General features: G+C 37.3%; 1 protein-coding gene across 1 annotated transcript in view; it reads right to left on the bottom strand.

Moving 5' to 3' along the window:
* gpc5a (glypican 5a) overlaps positions 1-27601 on the bottom strand; it is a 172338-nt gene that overhangs the window by 43312 nt on the left and 101425 nt on the right. The window contains exon 7 of the mRNA XM_084105848.1: positions 2466-2616. Within this exon, the coding sequence (XP_083961974.1) occupies positions 2466-2616 (151 nt within the window). The remainder of the gene's footprint in view (positions 1-2465; positions 2617-27601) is intronic.

Genomic DNA, 27601 nt, shown 5'->3' with positions numbered 1-27601 from the left:
AATCACACTTCTGTTAATATTTTATTTACTACAGCGCTTGCGTTTGTCTCCATTGTATAATTCTTTATTTATTTCTCCTCGCTGTGACCCGCTGAATATCGGTCTCAGCACTCACAGATATGTTTCAGTGCGAGGCAGGAGCTCAATACTGATCAAAAATTTAGTTATTTTATGTCTGGAAGTAAGTGGTGATTTTTTGTGTATCGCTAGCGAATGGTTTTAAGTGACAGGTGAGTAACGGCAAGACTGTTGTTTTCCCCCAATTGTTTTTTCATTTTCTTTCTCATATATCAGCAGCTTTAGGGTTTGAGAGATGTAAACTACTGAATATTTTAGTTTTCCAGCAACTCTTGCTGAACAAATAATAATTTTAGATCTAAACTTCACCTGCACCACAGCATAGTGTCCTGATAAAATGTTCCTCACACTGTGTTTGTTTGTCTCATTTCTGAGTTGGAAGACAGACTGGAACTTTTTTCTCCATGCATTTCACTGTGATTTGTGCATTTCAAAACTCACTTAAATTGACAAAACATTGACTCTGTAATTGAACTGAACTAAATCAACATTGAACTGACTTGAGTTGAATAATGACACTAATGTCTTCTTGTAGAGCTGCTTTACAGTAGATTTGAATTAGTTCCATATTTGATTAAGTTTTCATCATTGATTGTTATTTTTTCTGTTTATCACTCAGATGCTGCTTTGAAACCATCAATATTGCATGCTGTAAACCTGAATAAGTTGGCAAAACTCAAACAATTTTGAGGTAATCAGTTACATCAAAATATTTAAGTTAAGAAATTTAAAGTTTAAGTAAGCAGACCTGGCAGATTTTTATTTTATACTCATTCATTTTACTCTTAACTTGAAATATTTGAGTAAGCTAATTCATACTTTTAACTTAAAATTATCATGTAATCTCAACTTAAATATTTTTTTGTAGTGGAAACTTTGATAGGTTTAACTAGCTGATTTAGTAAAATTGAACTTGCTAATTGGTAATACAATGCTTTGATAGCATTAGCATAGCAATTGCTAAATGAATACAGCAATATTTAACAGAAAACTGTTCTAAACAAGCTCATGCTCCACTCGACAACATGAGGGTAAAACATTAATAAATCTCACACTTAACATTAATTGTCTTGCACAAAAACATTATATAATGTTTGATTTTAGCATTCACTGTCCCTTTCGAGTATCATGGCAAAGCATGCAGGGAAATCCCAACCCAGTTTCAGTTAAAAGTGTGTCTAAATTAATCGAAACAAGCTTATAAAACTCAAAAACAATGAAACAATTCATATTACTTAAAATCTGTCAGTTTTCTGAACTCAAAAGAAAAAGAAAGTTCTAAAAACGCATACAAGTTAATTTGATCGAACTACTTTGTTTGATTTAAGTTTACCCTACTCAAATTCATGAATTATTTTGAGCATTGGGGTTTGCAGTGATAAAGCGTATAAGAATACCGGCACACACCGTGACGTCACTGAAGTCTCCCCTCACTAACTCAGACACGTAATGAGTTGTTGTTTTGTCTCGATGCAAACAGGTCATGATTTCTGAATGCAGAACCCCCGTCTGCATAACTTATTGACAGTAGTAACGGGCGGCGTGACATGTTTTGGACGGAGCGGGATGAGAGGGGAAAGACTGTGATAAATGAGAGCATCGTCACAGCGTCCCATGAATTATGAGAGGGGCATGAGGCGGCGCTGACACAGTACGGCAGATTGACAGAGGAAAAGGAAATACCGCTGTGATGCAACGGCACGTTTAGATGACCCAGAACGCCCCTACCCAGAGAAAAAGTGTGGGGCGATTAATCAGATGAGCATACGGGAGATAGAGGAGGTTTGGAGAGAGAAGCACGCAGCTCTTGAGGTTGATTTAGCGGGCCACGGGTCAGAGATCCAATCCCCTCCGGAAGATGAAGTAATTACCAGATGGCCACTTTGATTTGTTCCACTTTTTTTTTTACAACCACGTTATTCTTGATTGCATAATTCATTTGGAGGAAGAGGAAATGTCTGGAAAAATGTTTCTCTACGCTTGACCTTAATTTTGCCACTTAATTACACTCTGATATCAAGCGTCAATGGAAGTCTGATCTGATTCCGCCTACCATTCAAATGTCAGATGTGATATTTTCTACTTGTTATCTCTGACTTATAATGTACAAAGGAACAAAAAGACTAGCATTTGATTTGCAGGTTTAAAATGAACAAGAGGAGATTGTGTTCACCATTAACTGTGTTCATCTCCCTTGGTGCTTCAACACTGGACTCAAGTCCAACAAGCCTTACAAGCGTTCAATCTCACCTATATAACTATAGTTATGGCACATGTTATGTCCTTAGGGATGTTTAGAGTGATTTGGGGTGTTTTTCTCTTTTAGGTTCCTTCTGTCTCTCTCATACTTTCACTTTACTTTCTATCTATTTGTGATAATTACTTACATATAGTGTCTATTCTTCTCCTCTCTGCCGCTCCGTTCCCCGATCCCCAGCATCCGTCCTCGTCATCACAGTCTCCACTGTATCCGTCTCCACTTCCCGTCTCGATTTGGTCCAGGGTGCCCAGCTTTGGGATTGACCTGCCCTGCAACAGCTGGAACACATACAAGATATGTTTAAACTTCAGAATTTAGTATTTCAGTATTTATTTTTGATTGATTTTAATCAGATTTCAAACCACATATGAAAGTGATTTAGATTGTGTTTGTAAAAAAAAAAAAAAAATGATTTCATGCATTTCTTTGGCTGTTAATACCAAAAACAACCAACCAGATTTAATTAAATAGACCAAAAAATTATTTTTGCTACTTTCCTTGCTGCTTGGCAATAAAGCCAAAATAAATAGGAATGCATGATATAATGGTATACCGTATCAGTTTTTTGGCCAAAATTGGAGATTTAAAAAAATATATATTATTAATCAATACTGGACATTTGATTGTGCATGTTCATTTTCCCTATTTTCACATTTTGATCACCGTTACTGTTACTTTAAAATAATCTATAAAAACATTTTCATTATATTTGAATAACATTGTTCAATGTAAACTTTTGCAAATCTCAAAATGAACATGCATTTTTTATACTGTACATTATAATGCTGTAATAATGTAATTGTAATTACATTTATAATGTAAAATGTAATAATGGCCATGCACTTATCAGTTATTGGCCATATCAAAAGTATTCTGCATCCCTAAAAAATAAATGAATTCAAATCCTGCATTACATAAACATGTGCACTATCAATTAATAAAAACCTCCTTGAGCAAGAATCGAAAGCAGGATCTACTGTTGAACAATAACACCATAATATGACAATGGAACCTCAAGAAAGATGAGACACAAATGAAAACAATGTTGAGATGGACAGACATACCGCACTGTATAGTGTGAGTGTATAAAACAGTAAATATGTCCAAAATGCTCTTGTTTGTGAAAATCCTGCACATCGATCCCTCACGGCCAAACAGGGTGATTAAAGTCCAGACACTTTGTGTGTTCAACCTTCAATTATCAAGATGGATTTTTAAAAAATATAAAAAACACAAAACATGCCGTTTTAATTGATATTGATACCCCCAAACCCCTTCTAACAGGTATGCATTTCCAGATTGCATAACGCTTTTAATGGAAACACTGTATTCTCTATTTGCTAATTGAGCAATCTGGTTGCAACAATGTGAGCAACCAATTGTGGTTATATTCATCATTCAAACAACCTCTCTGCAAAAGCAATAATGACAGCAACGTGACTCCATCTCTTGAGATCTGTGCCTGGGCATGATGACCTTCAGTTACCCTTAAAACTAACCTTTGCACATGGATGAATGGGTTAGCAGCAATTACAAACTCTGAGTGCACTTGAGCCATATCCGTTCAGGCTACAGGAACATTTAATTATCTAATTGAAATGCAAGACAACCTCTCAGATATTGAAAGCGCTTTGTATTTATCAGGTAGAGATCATTGGGCTGTTACAATTGTCTGTGGTAATTAGCAGCTGTAGTGGCTCAATATCTGCAGATTAAGTAGCTGAACTAATGGATTAGCAGAGCCATGATGGACGAGCGACTGCGACTCACGCTTAGAGGTCGCCTCCAATCCACACGGAAAACTTCAAAATGAAACTTTTGGAGAATGGTCGACTACCATTCAGAATGGCATACTAGCATACACTTGCTATTATTATAGTATGCAGGATTGTTCATATGAATAAATGACCCACTACATTTGCCAACATCAGCACAGCACACTATGGTTTGGATAACTTCATAATTACAGTGTGACAAATGATACAATAGTGATATATTTATCATATTTTATTTTCACTTATCACTTTTTATTTTATTTGACTGCCAACATTTATTTCTGAAATCATAACTAGATGTCATTCAGAATGGATAATAACAGCATTTTCTCTTGACACATTATTTAGTCTGACTGCCAAATATTTTTTGATTAAAAATGCAAGACATCTGGATGCCACTCGTTGAGTTAAACATGCACATATTGAGATCATGTGTATTTTAAGATGCCATTGTTACAGTGTAATTATACATTTCAGTACTGAGTAATATTAATTAACTACATGTACTTACTATAGGGTTAGGATTAGGGTTTGGTTTGGTTTAGGGTTAGTTCCATGTTATTAAGCACAATTTATAGTTATTACTAGCATGTAACATATGTAACAATGACATTGTCAAAAAAGGTTACCCATAAATGTAGCATACTACTGTTTGAAACATTTATAGTTGCATTCATACATACTATAAAAAACTAAGTATGAATTACTATATGATAGTATTGAAAATAGTCAAACAAGAGAGCAATGTTTGTTTCAACGTTTTTTTTGTTTTGTTTTTTTTGTGCCTTTTTTATTGTGCAAACATTAATTCAGTTTTATATATATATATATATATATATATATACACACATTTCATTTCATTTATTTATTTATTTCCATTGCACTTTAATAAAGTAGTTTCTTTACAACGACCTCAGCCTATTCCCATTTTATTGCATATGTCCTTTGCTATAAAAAGTGCTTTGAATGTTTCTCCCGAGGCACACAGGCAGAAAAAGAAATAATGCAAAAACATCTGTATGCAAATGCATAAATTACACTCAGTCAGGCCTGTAGCAAATATATGTTACCCTTCTGTAATTTTCTTTCCGACCGTAACCAGAAAGCCTGAAGCACCGAAGGCCTTTATCTCGCTGAGGTAAAAATGTTCAATCTCTTATCTATAGAATGACCACGTTCTCCTCTAACGGTGAGGTGCATTGTTCCTCGAGGAATCCTCAATGTTCCTCCACGGTTTGATTGACTGCCTGAGGTTAGTCGACTACCTGCAGTGGTTGAAACTTTTACAATCCAGCTCCCGGACAATTGCAGAAGCATAAAAAAAGGGGAAAATGACCAGGCATAGTAGAATAATCATCTTAATCTGAATGCATCTATTAAGCTGCCAGGCAAACCACTCAATTTCATCATTGCTTCAAACCAGAGGAATAGAAATAATCTAAAAAGTGAGCATAATGTAACACTTATCAGCTTGGCTCATGAATATTAATGATGTAATCTGAGGTGTGCCCATCTGATCTGCTGAAATACCATAGTAAAAAGCTGCTAGCAATAGTAGGATTTGCACTTCCAGCTTGCAAGATTCCTTGTAGGCCTCTAAATTGTCACAAAAAAAAAAAAAAAAAAACCTTGTAAAAATCCTCGTTCATTACGGTTCACTGCAGAGCGCAACTCTGTCTAATGCAGTAGGTATGAAAAGCATGCTGGTCACTTTGAGTTCATTTAAACACAGTTATCATCTGCAATCATCTCAATAAATATCAGGAATGAGACTGATTCTCATGTTTATTAGTAACCAAAACACTGCTGTCACTGACGTTCATGCTATGAAGAAGCTCTCCCATTCCATTCGTCTTTGAGATGACTTTATACGTTTCTGAAGAACTTGCAAAAAAAAAAAAAAAAAAGATTAAGATTGATTTCAAGACCTGAAAGTGAAATGATATCTCTGGAGAAGCATTGCTTAAAGAATGACATCTTCTGTGAAGATTATGTGAATCCCAACTACATTTCTAAGAAGTCTGGTTATCTTCCAGGAAATATCTTTGCTTTTGGCATCGCAACCTTTATGCGTCTGAAATATCATTGGCATCATTTTTTTTATACACAAAATATTAAGAAAATATTAACAAAGTCTACTTTTATGACTCTCATATGTTAATATGATTTTGCATTGTGGCATTATTTTTAAGATAATTAATCATGTCTTTCAATTCTGAATTATATGATATTTCTTCAGTTTTATTGCTACACTCTTCCTTAATTATATTAACATTAAAAAAGCTGATTAAATACTTGCTCATGTTCAGGGAACCATAAAACATGAATTGGCCAAACCAGCAGAAAACGAATGGGAGAGAAATTAAAGGAATAGTTCACTCCAAAATTAATAATTTCTAACCCCGATGTTATTAAAACAAATATGATCTTTCTTTTTTCAGGGAAACACAAAAGGAGATATCGCAGAAAGTTTAGCAGAATGTCTATAAATATTCATTCAGGTTTTTTTATACACAAAATATTAAGACAAAACACATTTTAAACTAACAAAGTCAACTTTTATGACTCTCATATATGTTAATATGTTTTTGCATTGTGGCATTATTTTTAAGACAATTAATAATTTCTTTCAATTCTGAATTATATGTTATTTCTTCAGTTTTAATTATATTAACAGAAAAAAATAAACTGATTAAATACTTGCTCATGTTCAGGGAACCATAAAACATTAATTGGCCAAACCAGCAGAAAACGAATGGGAGAGAAATTAAAGGAATAGTTCACTCCAGAATTAATTAATTTCTAACCCAGATGGAGACTATATTTGTCAATAATTTGAGCTAAAGCACCGCAGAAAAATGGTGAAGGGCAGTGCAGTGGAAGAACTAGTTGAGACGCTAAAACTAAAAAAGTAAAACTTAAAAGTAATGATTGTCTTTTCTTATCAAGCACTTTTCTCAACTCAAAAATCCAATTCAGCTCTTCTTAGCTCATGAGCCAGAGCTGAAATTTCTGAAAACTCAGATCATTACAAAAGCAGAACTGCACACCATGAAACACCATTGTACAGTCTATTGTGTCTTATTGAGCGGTGCGCATTGAGTGTAAGCACTGCAGAACCTTATGGCCTGTTACAACAAAATACTGTGGTCGTACCATGCTACAGTGATGGGATACTGGTAGTACTATGATACTTTGGAAGACTAAAATGAATGTATTCACATGAAACTCTAAAAACAAAGGTATTACCATGATACATGTCCGGAAAACATATTGCTATGTTACATGTCCAAAGACATGGATGAACCATGGTACTTTTTGTTGGATCTGGTTGAGGTGAATTACATTTATTTATGTCGTTTTGCAAAAACTCTGCAAAGGGCTTGTGGAAGACATTGTCTCTTTAAGATGTGTGTGACCATCATATGAGAGTAAAAGAGCAAACACAATCCTTATTCTAATATGGAACAGTATTGGAATGGTAAAGAGTGTTGGTACGTGACAGGAGGGCCTCCACTCAAGGATACAATACTGAATAAGTCTGAGAATGTTCCACGTATGGTTGAAAATACCATCATAATTGAGAATTTTGAGCAGGAATATAATACTTTAATATTAATGCGGCATTGGAATCTGCTTCAGAGATTCTGGTTGAATCAGAAAAAGCTATTTGTCTTAATTTGAAGATGGTGCTGCTGACCCAACAATCCTTACAGATAATAAATAAAGGGAGTTTAAGGATAACTTCTATTACATAAAAGCAGCAGCACTTTAAGTACTATCCAATAATATCCTGAATAATATAGTGACATTTTACTTAAATATAACAACAATAACTCAGAGGCCCTAAAGTATTACTGGGCTTGTAAACATGTTAAGGTCTACAAATTTCGATCGCCTTGGCCTTGACCATGTGCCCTAATGTACACTTTGAAGGCTTTTGTTTGACATTTACTGTCACTAAAGCTACTATTAGTGGGTGGTGCACTGGATGCTCTTCGTGGCTGTAAAAATGAGCTGAAAACAGTCAGGCCACCATCAGGGCCGTCGCTAGTGGGGTGAAAGGTGCTGACAATTATAGGGGCCCCCGCTGCCCAGGGCATATATTATACTATATAGGTCCCTGTTGAATGAATAATTCCAATATTTATATTAGCTGTATGCCTGAGATTTAAACAGGGTTCCCACACCTTGGTTAACTTCAAATTCAAGGACCTTTCAAGGACTTTCCAGGTCCAATACCCTCAAATTCAAGGACTTAATGTGGGGACAGATTTCAAGTGAGAGCAAGGTTACATCGTGTTACCTTTTAAGATACATTGTTACAGTTGTGTGCACGTGAACGCCATGTCAACGTACAACACAAAGTACCTCACGGGAAACACTTAACGTAATGTGTAAATTCGGGTAACTAAGGTAAATCAAGCAAGCTAATATGCATAGGCCACGAAGTGTTGACGAAATAACACATTAGCAGACTGGAGGGAATAATATGGAATTTTTTTTTCCAGAAAACTTCTTGCACAAAATAAATTCAAGCACTTTCAAGGACCTGTATCTACTGTATGTGCGTTTATTTTCAAAAACTTTCCAGGGCCTTGATTTTTTTTGGGTCAGATTCACAAACTTTCAAGGATTTCAAGGACCCGTGAGAACCCTGTTTAAATGAAAACCACAAAAACATGCAATTTGGTTAAATGTTTTTTTTTTTCAAATATCTGCTTCTCTTACCTCCCTAAAAATGGTTATTCAGTGACAAACATCAGATGGACCCAATAAAATTGTAAGTCCTACCCCGGCTCTTGAACAGAACCAATCAGAGTTGAGGCGGCAGTGCCTGAAGTTAACGATGAACTTGGTGAAAGAGCAGGAGACTAGACTAGCTGACTGAACAATGTCGGGGAAAAGAAACCATAAATCAGGGTACCAGAAACGCCATGAAAAGAAGGAGAGGGAGGCCAGGAGAGTTGTTGTATCCCAGTTGATAAAGATGTTCTTAAAGACAGGTTGTATTGTTATTTCGCTGGGAATTAGAAAACTACCGTCTACAGCCTGCCGGGTACTGTCACTCTTCATTATCCAGCCCGGTCTCACCCCAAAACGTCACATACTGACGCGTCTTGACCAAACGGCAATATACGACGAAAAGGGTACCCCTAAAACGTCCATATGAGACGAAGACATAAGCGCACCAGCAGCGCCTCTTAGCGGTACCCTAACGCATACCTAAACCTACCCATAACCCGAATAGTCACATACGGACGTTTTAGGGGTACCCTTTTCGTCGTATATTGCCGTTTGGTCAAGACGCGTCAATATGTGACGTTTGGGGGTGAGACTGTGTTACATTATCGGTGCGCACCACAATCGACCGAATGATTACGTGGTCAAAATTCCTGTCTTTTAATAGACCAATATCACAGTATATGTTATTGGTGGGGGCCCACATCAATATTTTTTTAGGGGGCCCCGAATCCTCTAGCTACGGCCCTGGCCACCATTTACGAATGCCAGCGATTGTTTGCAGTGATTAAAATTGTTTGTCTTTTCACTTCCTGCTAATATTACAATGATTAGCGTTCACTGACAATATGTGCATTAATGCCTTTGTTAAAAGTTTGAAATGTTTAAAAAACTGCAACATGTCTGAATCTCAGCCCTGAAGAACATAAAAATCACAAGTCTCCTAGAGAGCAAATTGAGACTTTTAAGTAAGTCTTCTGCTTACTTTTAAGTAAGATCTCAACAATATCTAAAGTCCAAAGTCAGATATCTCAATATGAACTCATCAGAACTAAATCACCTGAGCTGCCTATTTTTATTTCTCATAAAGACATTTAGGAGAAACATCTGAGACACGCTTGTTACCAGACGACCAGACGCATCTCATCACATTCTGCAAACCATCTTATAACAGGATAATCAGTTTCCTCTTCAACCAAACGGGACATTCATTACTAAATGTTTATTTGGCATTCAAAATTGATTTATAATTTCTAATAACACACAAAAATCCTGTTATTTATTAGTCTTTATTCTTCATGAGAACAGGCCGAAACTAAACACAGCTGCACTGAGAAACGTTTGCCAAACCAGTGACGGGAGACTGCATAAATGTTTGTCTTATTTTAGTGCAATAAATTATTGAGGAGCATTATGAAAAACCTTTTGAATTGTCTTTGGTGGCTATATATCAGCATGACTATCTCAACATGGAGTTTGCTTTTAATAAGAGCACAGATCGGGTGTGATATATATAATTGTTTTTGCAATCCAACAACACGAGAGCACCTTTTGACCCAACGAGTGTCAATCAAAGACCTAATCTCGCCCCGTTTCCCCAAGGCACGAAACAAAGCGGCTTTTATTTGACAGAGGTTGATTGTGGCGGGCAGCTTTGCGAGAGCTCGGGTCTGACGTGGCTGACGGCTGATTTATCGTACAGTCTCAAAAGCCTATTAGCCCTGCTTCAGTAAATGAAAGAGCTTCGTCAAAGCCTTAATTATGATGCTGGCCGCAGGTAAACTGATTTGTTCTACATGTGAAGCAAGTTCGAGAGAGTTCAGAAAGATCTCAAGAACACACCATACAAAAGTAAAGGTCAGCTGCAGGATTTGATTCAGATTTATATTAGTAGAGGGAGATATTAATAGGTGAAATAAAACACTCTGGACAACAACATGTTTTCAGGCATCGCTGAAGGGGCTGTTTAGATTATCTCTTCATTTTGACACCAATTATCATATGATATAGTCAGCTATAGTCAACAGAGCCTGGTCATCATCATCTCCTCTAATAAGACCCAAGACCATTTGTTGTTGCATTTATTTTGGATGCTTCATATGTAGTAAATCAGTATCTGTGAATAAGCTCTCTGCAGTACTTGATTCTGATTGGTTAATTGCAACATTTAGCAGTCACATTCATAATCAAAATCATAAATCATCATATTTCATGACCATGCATTTATTTTTTAGTTAAGTAGCTGAATTTTGTCATAATAATGTACATTTAGACAATTCCTATCGATAAATAAACATCAACAGGTTGATCTGGACTTTTAGGTTACTGAACCTTTATTATTATGTTGTTGTTTTTATTTTCTGACAGCTTAAATTCATATATTATGTCCATTTATTTATTTGTTAATTCCCCATTTTACATCATGGTCTTGATCACCATGTCAGGTTATTTTTGTGTGTGTGTGTGTGTGTTTCTGACTGGCTGGCTGTTAATTATCACTTATACGTATGTGATGAAATATATTTGAGCAGTAAATATGCAAATTGAATGCATGCTGGCTATTTTCACTTTAGTTTTTTTTACACTGCCACGTTTAGGCTTTAGAAGTGCTGCATTACAAGTGATAAATAATGACATGTATTACAAAGTATATAATGCTATAAGAATACAGAATAGAGTGCAGAAACGCTCATATCCATCCAGAAGCACGGTTGACTGATATGTGACGACATATTTTATTAACTCGGCACTGAGAGAGAAACATTCAGTTTTGGCACAACATTACATCAAATCATTTTTCCAAATCCAGTCTTTAGGACTGACTGTTCACACTGAGAGATTAAATCGGATTGTGTGATCAGGACGTGTGTAGTGACGATGAACGCGCTGCCAAGAGACTTTTCCTCAGAACGGAGAAAGATGACAGAAAGCTGGACATTTGTTGCCTTCTTATGTGCATTATAGCTTTATGGTGTGGTTCAGAAGGTCGCCTACTTGATCAAACTGAAACACATCTCCATAAACTCAATTTCAGAAGGCATGTAGTTTTGCTTGAATTTGACATCGCAAATCACAACCGAAATGTCTAAAGAAATCGTTCAAATCTGAGCTGATCTGAAAATCTGATTTAAATTAGAAAGCAAACAACCAACCATCCATCCATTTGAATAAATGAATGAATGAATGTTTAAACCATCTAACCAACCAAATAACCAACAATTAAAAGGCCCCTATTATGGTTATTAACGTGATTTAATGTTCAAAAAACCAGAGCCCGAATCCGATAATGACAGTCAAGATCCACCATCGCAAGCAATCTTGTGTGGGGTGTGTCAATTCTTTATTTTAGTATTTTAGTGTATTTTTAGTGTACGAAAGTGTAACCAATATAAGGCTACAGGTTTAACTGTTTTATTGACATTAGCTAATTCAATATAAAGCACAATAAATCAGCACTGGAGAACTCTACACTAAACTCTTGCCAGTGGTCATGGGCTTTCTGTGGGACAGTTCTCCATAACCTCAAAAGCCAATATAGAGATGACATTCAGATTGCTTCATTACTTTTGAGAAGAGCTTGAATTTCCTCGCCGGCACCTCATCAGGTCGGCCAATGGGATTTTTCAGCACCTGAAGCCAGAGCTCACGGGCAATCTGGCACCAGGGCTGCGGAAAAAGAGAAGGAGCATAAAGAGTTTTGTGACAAATATTTTTAAAAAGTGTCCTTTAAAGGCCAGCAATGATGGGACGTTTGAGAATGCTATCTTCTGCAGGCACTGGCCGCTCAGAGCCGCAATGAAGTAATCTAAATGCATTCCGGTTGTGATGCGCTACACTTTGAGCAGGCCTTTCATGGGGCTTATAGAAATGTCGGCTGTGTCAGAATGATCAATAACCCCATTAGCTAAGCCAAAGAGCTCTCCGAAGACGCCGTGCACCTCGCCGTGCGCACATATGAAGATTCCGGTACGAGGAGCACTGGGAGATTTTACTGCAGTGCAACTGGCCAATTAAAACTCCCACCACAGTTGCATGAGATTCCCTGAAGGGGGCTGAATGAAAGGATGACACATGGATTGTTTTATCTTATTGTCAAGGTCTTTCCTTTTACAAGAAGGGTTTGAAGAATTGATCTATTAATGTATCAACAAACGTGCAACACACATTGCAATAATGGTTGCATCCCGCAATCAGCAACGAAATGTTTGCTAGCATGAAAGCCTGTACTTTTGTATTGTTTTCATGCAGAATTCATTCTGCCTCATTTGTGATTCACAATCACACATTTTTGTCCAAATCATTTGAGACACCAGTCTTATGTGATTTTACTTCTTTAACATTTACTCCAATGCAACTATTTACCAGGGTTATTTTCTCACCAGTGAATTGTCATGATTAGGATAAGGATTTTAAATAACTAATTTAGCAGAGTATATGCGGGGGAAACAATACATTAGAATAACAAAAAAAAAAGTATATTTATTGTAGAAGTTTCCATGACTTGTCATTACCTTTTACAAATTTTTATTTATTTTTATTTTCTTTTTTTATGTACTATCCATTACATTTCCAGGCCTGGAAATCACATCATCATAATTCCCTGATATTTCCAAGCTTTTCAGGACCTTGGGAAATTTACAGAAGAATACTATGTTTTGATTAACAGTATTCATCACATCTAACTGATAGTTTGACTGCTAAGTATATATACAGAGTAATATATACTGTAATAAAATATTGGCAATATGCCATACCGTTCAGAGTTTTGGGGTTGGAAAGTTTTCTTTTTACGTTTTTGAAGGAAGTCTCTTATACCCACCAAGACCTTTAGTGGCCTTTGCTATATGCTTCACTTTGGGCCTTGCAACAGAAGGGCTGGAAATGTTCAGGGTCGTAAATTAATGCGGGCTTAGGGCAAAAAAGCCACCAAAATCAATACAAAATGCCCTGAAAATTTAAAATATGCGGCAAAAAATGTCCCTGTATGAGTTCTTGTTTTAAAATTTATAACAGGATATAGTTAAGCAATAACACACACGAGCAAGAGTGCAGTTTTCCCCAATATCAGTGTCATAATGACAACAGTTCAATAAACGAGAAGTTAATATAAGGTGACCTACACTTTAGACTCAGAATATTGCCTGTTTTTACACTATTTCGCCAACGAAAATATCTCTGACTTCCAAACAGATTCACAGTAGAGCCACTGCATGTCTCCGAGCAGCACGTGATGTTTCGATACTGAATTATGAATCTGTGTTTTTAAACAAATCAACCTAATGAATGACCGAACGACTCACTCTTTGTCCCTGAATGAATCAGCCGTTTTGAATGAACTGTTTGAATGAATGATTCAATGACTCACTCATTAAGACTATGACTTGCCGCCACCTACTGGAGAAAGGAGTTTCTTGATAAAATCATTCCTGCGGTCTATCATGCTGCAAGAACGAATGGTGTCGTTACGATCTACCTATTGCCATGCAAGGCCAAAACTTGACTCATTTTAATGACACTTGTGAAGTATTGTATGGTAATCTAAAAATGGTGCTTCATGTGGTAACATCTAAATGAATTGATTTTATTCAAATACATTTTTTTTTATTTAGCATTACTGATTACTGAATCAACCTAAATATATTGCACCAACAAAACGAAATTTAAGGTTGATATCAGGTAGATACAGTACTGCATATATCACAGCATTTTGTCTGCATAAGTAGAAAAATGCAGACATTCTAGTAGAACCACTGGCAAATCAAATGTCACGAAAATCAATTAGTGCCAGTATAAACTTCAGTTCTCGATGATTCACAACCTTCCCCCTGATATATGCTTTGGTTGCTCTGCTAATGCTGCTGGAGCATTATTTCCTTACGATGTGTGTGCTTATCTATCCGCATTTATGTCTGAGAGTAATAGAATAATATAAAATGCGACCACATCACAGTAAACCATGAGTTTGAGTCATACTCTGTGCGTTATCTCGTCTACATGAGCATTCATGCAGGTATGATGCATTAGACCAGTGCGACCATCACACATAGATACGCATGAGACTGAGGTTCCCTTTACATGAGCACTAATGCAAGCAAACAGGGCCTTTCTGGTGTGTCAAACACAGTCACGTATCTCCTAAATCACTCAGGGTCTCGGAGGCCGCTATCTGTCTTGTCCCAGCCCCACCTTTGACAGCAAACAACAGCTGGAGAGACACGATTTTAAAGCCCACAACGCCGCCCCCCTTTTCTGCATATCTGATGAAATCTCGCAGTATTCTCTTGTGTAATTAACAACGTCGAAGCCCGGGACTCCTGGCTGCTTATCTAGCCACACCTCGGGGCAAACACTGGCCGAACGGGACGCCTCCAGGATTAGGCTGATTTGTAAAGGAAGTAGATGCACCTCCAGGGATGCCATGCTGGCGTGACCTCACAACACACCGCAAAATACAACACAGGCCACCGGCGTAACAGGGCTGACAGCACATGAAACTGATGGCCGCTCTGGGACCTGAGGGATCAAGGACTTTTTGGGGAGGTTTTCTGGAGATGTACGAATGCAGCTGCGGAAGAAACGCAACGAGGAATCCAGAAACAAATGAATAGATTCTGCATGTGTGAGATTGAAAATTATTTTATGTACGGATCTGTTACAAGCTGTTACTGAGATTCGACATCTGTATGAGTGAACTTTATATATTAAAACTTTTAAAAACTAATAATTTTCCCAAGGAAAGCAAGAACTGATAAGAATGTTCAATGTACCTTGAAATGCAATGTAAGTCGCTTTGGATAAAAGTGTCAGCCAAATGCATAAATGTAAATGTACATTTTTATATATTTTTTTTTTTTCATTGTTAAAATCTGTAACCATAAATAATGTCTAAAATATGATGTAATATCAAAAGTCATGAATCTCATGAAAACTATCAAGAATGTCCATATGATCCCAAAAACTTTTTGGAAGAAAGAACATGGATTTTCATTACTATAATGCAATAAAAAGTGCTATATTATTTAAATTGTAAACTAAGTATATTTGTAAAACATAACTTAGGAATTCATCATGGTCTGTATGCTAAATTAAAATAATAATAATGATAATAATGATGATGATGATTAGAGATGGGTTTTTTCATTAAAATAATGTAATTTGGTGGGAAAATATGCATTATGCCATGCGTTTGATGAAATATTATGGTCATAGGTTTCAAACTACAGTCATAATCAATGTATTTAAAAAAGTTAAAATGCACAGAAATTGCATGTTCAGTAACTCATTTTCTAAAATGCAAGGGGAAAAAAGCTTTTACTGGATATGAGCTGATAAAAAAAATAAAAATATCACATTAATGTCACAGTCGATAAGCTTTCCCTGCTCCCGTAAATGTGTCATTAAACATTTATGATTTGTGAAAAATAGCCCCACTAAATCTAAATGGCAACAGAGGAGGTAAACACCATAAAAGCGCCCTGGTACACAAATAAATATCTGAGACATTTTCAGATGTGCAGATGTCTTTAAAGCGGCTTCGCTAACAAGACGGACGCAGTCATATTTGGAAATACCGAGCCGGAATGTTAAATGTTCTCTAAACGCGGCAGCTCTGTTATTCTGAGCCTGATTTGTTTAGACTGAAATGGTATTTGATGAAACGACTGTCGTTTGCTCTTCCTAAGGTTCTTTTCACTGTGTGAAAGTTCACAAACAAAGTTTACTGGACCTCTGACAAAATGGCGTGTGAATCAACACGTTTGATCAAATTCATACAGACGCAAGAGGATTAAACTGGACGATAAAAAAGGCATTTGAAGAGTATGCGTGGTTCATAATGTGACACAATCAATCAATAAGTGCATGAGATGTTTCATGTCCGACTAGTGGAGGTCTCATTTTAGACCAATGAGATCGCACAGTGGGCGGGGCTAGTTGGGAAACAGTGTATAAAGCCCTATTCGCACGGGATAAGTATTACCTGGTGACCTCTAGTCATTTGTAATAATTGTGGAGGTTGTCTGTGATCTTAATCCCGTGCGAATCGGCCATGTCTGTAATTTGCAAAGTAAAAATTCCCCCGCAAATGACCTACCATATTTCGCCGAACACCGAGGTCCCGTGATAATATTAGTCACGTGCGAATCGGCATCTCTGTGATTTGGCGGGGTCGTTTATAATGTTTTCAAGGTTTTTGTTTCCTGTGCTTTTTTTATCCATCTTTCGCGAAGAATGGAGGCTGCGTTGGAGTGTTTTGATAGTATTTTGGGTGCTGGGTCATATCACTATACACCATTCAATACAACTATACAATTTGCAGAAAGCGAAAGCTGAAAACCATCAGAGGAGCAAAAACAAAAAGAATGATTAGATGGCGATGGATGACATGTATAGCAGCATTCGGTAAGGAACATTGTTCTGTTTATGATATATCATACAGCTAGACCTATAATAACGACAAGACATTTCCAAGCAATAGCCTACTGACATCATATCCAAGAGATAAGTCAGTAAATTCGGACTTTCTAAATCACACGAGGTCCCCAGATAATACTAATTCTGTGCGAATAGGGCTTAAAAGACTCAGAACATTGCGAACATTTACAACAATTCTGATTTCATACCCGGCTAGTTATTAGTCACACCATGCATGCTCAATTTTTGCTTCTAAACCACTGTACACAATCCCTGTGTTCTTAAAATAATAACCATTAATCCAACCATTGAAGCATAAACTATAAACATCAAGCCATTTGTGCATGATCGACTGTACCTATTCCCAGAGGAATAGTTCACCCAAAAATTATAATTAGTCATTATTTACTCACACCTCATCTCGTTCCTTTATCATACTGAAACATATCCTGGCCATCAAAATAACGAGAAAGATCCGTCATTACAGTAGTTCATCAAGTCACATGGTAACTGTGTGAGGAACATACTGAAAATCTAAGTAGTTATTCACTGAAAATCTTGAACTGCTTGTTCAGAATTAATACAAATAATACATGTAATGCTGACATGAGAGTTATTAGATAACAGGGAACTATATCTTTAAGGCTAATACTTAATAATATGGAAGTATCTTGTTGTTTAGAGGGACTCCAGATGGTGTTCCCTGTGTCCTAAACACAAGGTCATGTAACTCTGATTGACTGAAGACAGCTGTCTGCCCCTTATTTACCTCACGGGACACAAACACACATTTTTTTCACATTTCTGGGCTCACAGAGTCATCATCGGCGCTAGTCCTGAGAGAAAAGGTCATATTGACCGTTAATGTGTCCGCGGTGTGTACAAATCACCATCAGCAGTCTAATAAGCACATAAACATTCACACAGCCGCATGAATCTCAATGCGAACAGTCAGAAATTCAGACACCGAGGTCATTCATGAGTGTTTTCATAATTATGTGAGGGCTGAGTGCACTTTATAGAAACTTAACAAGGTATGCATATAGTTTCTCTTACAGAAAATAAAAAGGGTAAAACTATGGTACTTTGGTATACCATTGTAGTGGAATCATGGAGAATACCATGATACTACAAGTCTGAAATACCATGGTGATATATGAGTATGCAATCTTCATATTAATAAATGGCCTATATGCCATTGTAGGCTACTTTAAAGAATACACTCTCAGAAAATAAAGTACATAATTGTACCTTTAGTACATGTACATGTACCAATGTACAATGTAAAGGTCACTGGGGCTGTACCCTCAAGGGTACAATATTGTACCTTTAAAAGAAACGGTACATATATGTACCTTTTAATGCTTTTTGACCCTCAAAAAGGTACATATATGTACCTTGAGGTCCAATAATAAGCCCTATGGGGTACGTTAGTGTAGATTGTACCTTGGGGGACAGAAATGGACTCCTACTGTACCCCTATTTCTGACAGTGTACCATGGTATGCTTTCATGGTAAAGAGTAAAGAGCATACTGAGATAGCATGTTGAGCTCAGTTTAATCATGTTTGTGTCTGTGTCCGCCCTCACTTGAGCTGTGGAAACCGATTGCGGTCCGTGCAGACCTGGTTATCTCTGCTTCAGTTGCAGGACTTCCCGAACCCAAGCCAATGTTCTGTCCGTGGAGCGGCCCGGCAGCCAATCAGAATCCAGCATCTGCCGTCCAGCCGATTGTGCCAAGCCATCGTCTCGGGCAGCCCGGCGCTCACTTGATGAAACTCAATAAAATTGATCCAGAATAAAATGAACAGGGGTAAGCAGCCAGAGAAAGATCGCTCAGTCCGCTCACCTGTGACAGCCGTGACCTGTCACATCTGTCCTGCGCTTTTTCTTCAGCTTGCTCGGTTTTATTCTTCTGAATCTCTTTCTCAATTGCTTATAGTCTCTCATTGACCTTCTTTGTTGTTGCTTTATTTTTCTCTTGCATGCATGCTTTCTTTCTTCGAAAACAGAGGCATATACTCTCTCACACACACACACACACACACACACACACACACACACACACACACACACTGAAGTGTGCAATACTCAGTCAGCCACTCATTATCGCAAAATAAAAACAGTCCTTGCATTATTCCACTGAGCTTCTTATAGCTGTTTTGAACACAAGAACACATCTTACGTGAACGCCTCCTGAGAAAAACATCCGATCCGGGTCAGGTGAACCCAAAGCCAGTCTAATTATACTGGGCTTCCTTAGTTGGCTAGTTTTGCACATCCCTAATATGGGTCACATTTGAAAGGTCAAAGTCACAAAGAAATTGAATGTGGGCACAGAATCAGAATCAGGCACTGCGGTTTGTGGTGTGAACATGAGCTTTCGGTCCCACTAGGATTTCACAGACCCTTTTTAAATTCTCAAAATTGGCATTCTGTTTGCAACATTTGCATTATGTCTGCAGTTAAAATTCAACAAGAAACATTACTGAATTAGTTCAGTGGGAATGAACTTATTTTAATTTTAGTGCATAATTACTGAATATGCAGAAAGTATTCAAATATAAAGGCAAATATGATGCAATAGCCTGTTTGTTTGCGTATTCTATATTCACAGGAGTTTGAGTCATAATTTAGACCATGTCATACCTGACACATCACAAAACTGAAATAATTACACAAACCTAAACTCTCATACTTATACTGTACATACAGACCCTTTCCAAAAAAATAGAATATCATGGAAAAGTTTATTTATTTCCATAATTCCATTCAAAACGTTAAACTTCCATAGATTATAGATTCAGGGCCCACAACTTAAACGATTTCAAGTATTTAGTTGTTTATTTGTACATAATTTGGGCTTCCAGCTCATAAAACCCACGAAAACAGGATTTCCAAAAATTAGAATATTACATGAAATCACACAGTAATTACACAGTGATACCATGGTCATTGAACCAGGTTTTGGTTCTTTTGGCAGTGTGGGCAGGTGCAAATCCTGCTGGAAAATGAAGGAAGCATGAAGTGCTCTGGAAATGTCCTGGTAGACGGCTGCGTTGACTCTGGATTTAATAAAGCACAGTGGACCAAAGTCCTCTTTTCTGATGAGAGCAAATTTTGCATCTCATTTGGAAACCAAGGTCCCAGAGTCTGGAGGAAGAATGGAGAGGCACACAATCCAAGATGCTTGAAGTCCAGTGTGAAGTTTCCACAGTCTGTGTTGGTTTGGGGAGCCATGTCATCGGCTGGTGTTGGTCCACTGTGCTGTCCACTCAACACAGCCGTCTACCAGGACATTTTCAGAGCACTTCATGCTGACTTCATTTTCCAGCAGGATTTGCACCTGCCCACACTGCCAAAAGAACCAAAACCTGGTTCAATGACCATGGTATCACTGTGTAATTACTGTGTGATTTCATGTAATATTCTAATTTTTGGAAATCCTGTTTTCGTGGGTTTTATGAGCTGGAAGCCCAAATTATGTACAAATAAACAACTAAATACTTGAAATCGTTTAAGTTGTGGGCCCTGAATCTATAATCTATGGAAGTTTAACGTTTTGAATGGAATTATGGAAATAAATAAACTTTTCCATGATATTCTAATTCTAAAGGGTCTGTATTTATGTGAAAAAACAAGAGTAAATTATGGATGGGCATTGCAGGACTAGAATGCTTTCATAGGGTTGTTACTTACTAAAATAAATAACTAGACACAAAGGAATTAGTAAGGTTTGTTTACCTCATTAAAATAAATGAATTAATCAATCAATGAACTAATAATTAATAAATAAATTAGAATTTGTAACGAAGTACAATTAAAATGAACTGAAATTCAGAGAATATAATTCAGATGGATGGACGGACGGACGGACGGATGGATTTGCTGAAGTCTTTCCTAAGAACAGTCTTCGGTCTGGTCTCTGGTGCTTGTCTCCATGGAAACCGCACACAAAGCAAACAAAGAAACTGTCGGACACATCAAGAGTCCGAGCAACTGAAATTAACTCTCAATCAATTTGATTGGATGGTGACCTTGTAAAACCCACAGCGATCATTCAAACATTCACAAGTACCTCATTCAACACAAGCTTAAGGACCCTCGTGTGAACTTTGACCCAGGTCTCACGAGCTGCTCCTGCAGGCTTCTCCGCTAACTAGCATGAAGCATCAAGCACGATCTTGAATCCGCCTCAAGCCTGACATGCTCTGACATCTTAATTGCTTTTCTCTGTGTGCACTGAGGCGCGTGAGACGTATCGCAAATGAAGATTTGTTTGGATTTGCGTGCGGAGAGACTGTGGAAGAGGGCGACATGTTTTACTGCTAAGGCTTTGAACTCCAAATGGGCAGGTATCAATAATTCACCGACAAACAGGCTGGTGAGGCTGCATGTCAATGATCGGTGAATAATTCAACCTGTGGGTGATGGGACCGAGTTAATGCCGAGTTATTTCAATGCAGAAACACTGTTGTGATGATCTGAAATGCATTCGATGAAAGAAAAGAGAATTATTGGTTGTACTGTAGAAAAATAAACAGGATACAATTGAGAATTGAGATGCTCACCAAGGCTGCATTCATTTGATGAGAAATACTGTAAAAACAGTAATATTGTGAAATATTATTACAATTATAATAACTGTTTTCTTTTTGATTATATAGTAAAATGTAATTTATTCCTGTGATCAAAGCTGAATTTTCAGCATTACTCTAGTCTTCAGTGTCACATGATACACAATTACAACAGTAATTTGCGACAAATTAGCATATTTTATGTTTTAGGAGTCATTGAATCATTGGCTGAATTCAGAATAGCATACTACCCTATTACTCTTTCTATTTTATGTCAGAAATACTAGTATAATGATAGTATGCTATTCTGAATTCAGTCTACAAAGACTTAAAGTCCCCATAAAATCAAAATGGAAGTTTTTTGGCTTTTAGTATGAATATGTTAGTATTAAGGTTATCTATAAGCTAGTGTGCTCCAAAACAACGACAAAATTCGCATTTAGAAGATATTAGCATTCAAAACTTACAGTCTACCACTTCCGGCAATATGGATCAATGATTTTGATGGCATCACTCTGCACTTCAGCTTCTCATCAGATTTTCTGTCCAATCAAATGCTCTCTAGAATCTGAAGCTCCGCCCCCTTACACTATAAACAGACGTCTAATCGGTCACTTTTCACACATTTATTGTTTTCTACATGGTGAATGGCACATTGTGCACTATATAGGGTATAGGGAACGATTCAGACAGTGTAAATATGCTTTCCATTGGGGCGAATGAAGTCTGGTTTCACGTTAGTGTCACGCAGCTCCGGTCCAGAGACACGATACACTGAGCGGATCGTGTGATCGAGTCGCCGCAGACCAGAAAATGTATCAGAACATTTGAATTCTGCTGAATGCTGTATTTTAAAGCGATATGAAGGATAAACGGTTAGAAATTAGAAGGAAACCGTAGCTTTCCTGAGCTCAACGGCTCTGGCCGAGCTGTGATATAAACTAAACGCTATTAGCTATTTAAAAAAGGGGAGGAACTGTTCGATATGTCCCGCCCTGTCTTCCTGTCTCAGTGGAAATTACGCCAACACATTTCAAGGCGTTTCAAGGCTTGTGATTTATTGATTGATTTGTTCTCTTAAAAGATTCACTCAAACAGAGATTCAAATCATTCGAATCACTATTGGCACCTACACTAAATTAATGGCACCTACACCAATTAATCTTTTGCAAGCTATTTAACTCATTTGACTGAGTGTTTAACTTTGCATGAACAGAAACAAAGCGGAAGCCAGACATAAAGACTAAAGTCCATATAATGCAAAACGGATCGTGTTGACAACACTTAGTCGAGGTAAATCTCTTTGCAAAGCTACTGCGCTGAATCGTGAGTTTTCAGGAGGTGTCTTTGACCAGAGCTGGAGTTAAATCAATGGTTCCACACAGGGGCAAGTGTCTTCATTCAAATGAGAGAAATTGATTGGTTACCATTGCCATTTACATATAAATGAGAGCAGTTATCGGCGCGTCCACTTGTCTGAGTTTCCTGACAGCTCTAACTTTGCTGAACTCATTTTCTGAATAGTCTCCAGTCCAGAAGAGAAACCGTGATACATGCACGAAATAATAAATTAGCCAGCTATTATGCGGGAAATTACATTGAGAAGCTGGGAAAACTTTCCATTATGTTTCAAGGAGTGTGAAAATGCTGCTCTTATTTAAGGTATACAGTCAGAAAAATAAAACAATAAAAAAAAAATAATAAACAGTTCAATCTTCGGTGAAAGAACAATTACATATAAACTAACTATTTACATAAACCTCTGACCAGGAATAATGATTGGAATATAATGGCAGAACGATTGGATTACATAAATTTTAGACTCCTTTAGACATATATGATAATTCTGACATTCACACTTGTTTATTTTAAATGAGAGGAAATGTGTAAATGACTTCACAGTGGTTTTCCCGAAAAAAAATCTGTTTTAACAGCAAACTTTACAATGTGCACCGCCCTGTCTCCCTGTATCTGGTAATTATATTTATAGGCCTATATATAGTTACACACATGTCTGTTGCAATGGTAGACACTTAGATCCACAGCTGACGGCTCACACATTAACGTTTGCTCCCTCACAACCATATGAGAGCAAACACACTGTATATCCGATTCTATCATTGACATCCAGCTCTATGGATCTGCTGCAGTGACACCTCACAGATGGTGTGGATCAGTACAGGTCAACAGAGACGTCCTCAGCCTCTGCTCGGCATGCTGGGAACTCTGAGCTCCAAGACGCTAAATTAAGATGCAGATCAGACTCAATGCATTCAGCCCCTCCAAGGTATAGTTTTCCCACTTTCATAAACGAGAGGGATGTGAGAGGCAACGAGAAGTAGAACATGAGAGAACGAGGAGTCTCAGAAAGAAAGCGAGACATAAAGAAAGAGACGAGAAGATACACAGACAGAGAGGGTTTGACTTGCATTGTGATTCACTGCAAAATTCAAAAGTAACATTAAACCTGCCATGCAAAACTATTTTTAAAGTTGAAGTGTGTCATTTCACATTAGTGGCAAGAAATGGAACTGCAAAGATAACGACACCAAACAGGTTTCCAATCTTTTTTGTTCTGGCGGATAAAAGCAACATTATGATGTTGGATATGCCTTTTCTCTTGCTTTACAGATATGTCTTCAGATATGTTTCAATATGTCTATATAGTTATTCATTTTTTCGTCAGTTTTAGTTTCAGCTATTTTAGTACATCGTGTTAAACTAATTGACAATTAGAAGAGTTGTAGCTGAAATAAAATATGTTTAAGTTTTTGAAAGAGTTTTTCTTTCAATCAAAGGCTCAAAATTCTAGTATTCTATTTCGTAAACGTCCAATTCAACACAATTTCTTCCACTCAGTCAAAACTTTCTGCAAGACTTCATCACTTTTAACATCATCATTTTCACATCATAGAAATAGCACACTTCACCTTCAAGAAAGATGCACGACCTGAAATAGGAAATTCATCTTTGGACAAAGAAAGTAAAAAGCACTGGCACTGAAATCACCCCTTCTGGACCGAAACGAAAAGCCTGCATTAGAAGAACATGTCTTCAACACAAATGCTGTGATTTTTTAGAAGATTTGTGGGTTAAAAAAAGAGACCATGGGCTTCTCTTCCTAAGTCCGTGGGCTGAGCTCAAGGAGAGAAGCTCATTAGCCTGATGCTCTGGGCAAACAGAAGCTGCAGGGTGGCTTTCTGCCACGGGCAAGTTGTATTGAAAGCTTGTGTCGGCTTTGGGCCGCTCGGTATCATGGGTAATGGTTAGCCCAGAATATTGACACCATAATCCCACTGCATTCACTCATTGATTCTGCCCTGGAAAAAAAAGGACACACTACCATGGTAATATAATGTTTGGTTTTTATGTTTTGGCAATGTACTATGGTAATACCACAGTATTAATTGAAATATACAGGTATAGTAGCCAATCAGAGGGTAAAAAATATGTTACTTTGGAATACACTATTATGCAGAAATGTTTTTTACCATGGTACTTTCAAAATATCATGGTAGTACATGGTACTTTTAATATGTGTTTTCCATTTAAAAAATAGTGAATACCCTACGGAAGTATTTAACTACTTAACGTAAGTCTTGTTTTCTTTTACAAAAAAGTACTGTGGGGATGTATTTTGATATTTACCGTGGTACCATGTACCATGGTATTTCTGTGGTACATTTATTTTACCTTTATGTGAAGTACATACAATAATAAAACACTTATACATTTATACATTTCAAGTAACTGTTTTTTATTGTTTCAGTTTAAGTCAACTATATTAACCTTGGGTATACCATGGTACATGTCCTAAATCAATGTCAAAGTGCTTCTGATAAAGAGTACACTACTCGTTTTACACCAATGAATGTCTGATCTGCTGAAGACGCCTCACGCTGCTCTCCTGAATGAGTTTTTCATTCAGTCGACGGCTCAAATTCTAGTAAAGGTCAGTAAAATGTCCAATTCAACACAGTTTCATTCCTAACACTCAATCAAAATGTTCCACTGGCCCATAATCGGATATCATCACATTTAAAGTCATAGCGTCCCGCCCGATTGGTCCATTTCCACAACAGGAGGAGGTTTCTCAGACTCCCTCATCAAGGCCCAAATTGTTCTGGACATCATGTGCCAAGAGTCCCGCTGAACGTTCACGAGAGATCTCTCTGGGGACCACTGGCTTCACGCTGAGATTCCCAGCAAATGTGCTCTCCGTGTTCGGGTTATCATCATCAAGGAGCACACTTTGTCATCTTATCAGAGATGACGACGGCACCCCGGGCCACGAAATGATTGTGATTCCACGCAGAAAGTCTGAAGCGCTGGAGAGAACCTGCTGTGAGGAAACTTCTGAAAGGCCTCCTTCTAAAGGTCTCTTTCAATCCCGATATGTCCCTCTTTTTCCCCATCAACACCTCACTACCATCATGTCTCAAGATATATACGGTGAGATGGCCTTGATTATTAAGAGAAATATTAAGAATATTTCTTCTAGATCTAACTCCTTAGAGGTGTGCAATTTTTCGATATTAAAATACTTTGTTTTTATCCCCATTCAATTTGATGACTTTAAGTAAAACATTTGTATTTTGACGACTTACACTCAAAAATAAATAGATTTACCTAAATTGTTAAGATTGATGTATTTGAATTGCATATAATATTTCTACCCATTTGGATTACACAGTTTTAACACACACACAAAAAAAAAAAAAAAAACTTAATGTGATGCATATTTAAACAGGTAATATTCCTGCACTCCAAAAATTATGGAATAGTTAATTATTACTGTAAAAAAATGCATCTATTTGATTTTAATCAAATAATCATATTTTCAAAATGCATTTATTCAAATTGCTTAGAAGCATAAATCTATAAATACATCGTAAATTAAATAATCTGTATAAATCATAAATAAATTACATTTATTCAGTAAAAAAGTATGAGCATGGTTAAAATATGCTAGCTGTGGATCAAAAATAAATTAGTCAAAATGTATGAGACTGAAACAAATTGGATTTATTGATGATAAACATACACTAAGCGGCCACTTTATTAGGTTCACCTTGCTAGTACTGAGTTGGACCCCCTTTTGCCTTCAGAACTGCATTGATTCTTAACGGCAGAGACTCAACAAGGTGCTGGAAACATTCCTCAGAGATTTTGGTCCATACTGTCATGTTAGCATCACACAGTTGCTGCAGATTTATCAGCTGCACATCTATGATGTGAATCTCCCGTTCCTCCACATCCAAAAGCTGCTCTACTGGATTGAGATCTGTGGAGATTATTTGAGTTTAGTGAACTCACTGTCATGTTCAAGAAACCAGTTTGAGATGATTTGAGCTTTGAGGCACCGTGTGTTATCCTGCTGGAAGTAGCCATCAGAAGATGGAAACACTGTGATAAAGGGATGGACATGGTCAGCGACAATACTCAGGTCGGCTGTGGAGTTTAAATGATGCTCAGTTGGTACTAAGAGGACGAAAGTGTGCCAAGAAAATATCCTCCACACCTTTACAACACCAGCAGCCTGAACCGCTGATACAAGACATGATGGATCCATGCTTTAGTGTTGTTTACACCAAACTCTGACCCTACAATCTGAATGTTGCAGCAGAAATCAAGACTCATCAGACCAGACAATGTTTTTCTAGTCTTATATTGTCCAGTTTTGGTGAGTCTGTGTGAATTGTTGCCTCAGTTTGCTGTTCTCATCTGACAGGAGTGGCATCGGTGTGTGTTCTGGGT

The sequence above is a fragment of the Abramis brama genome (assembly GCF_963993115.1).
Source record: "Abramis brama genome assembly, chromosome: 2".
NCBI classification, from domain to species: domain Eukaryota; kingdom Metazoa; phylum Chordata; class Actinopteri; order Cypriniformes; family Leuciscidae; genus Abramis; species Abramis brama.
The sequence above is the reverse complement of the archived record's forward strand: the minus strand, read 5'-3'. Positions and strand labels throughout refer to the sequence as shown.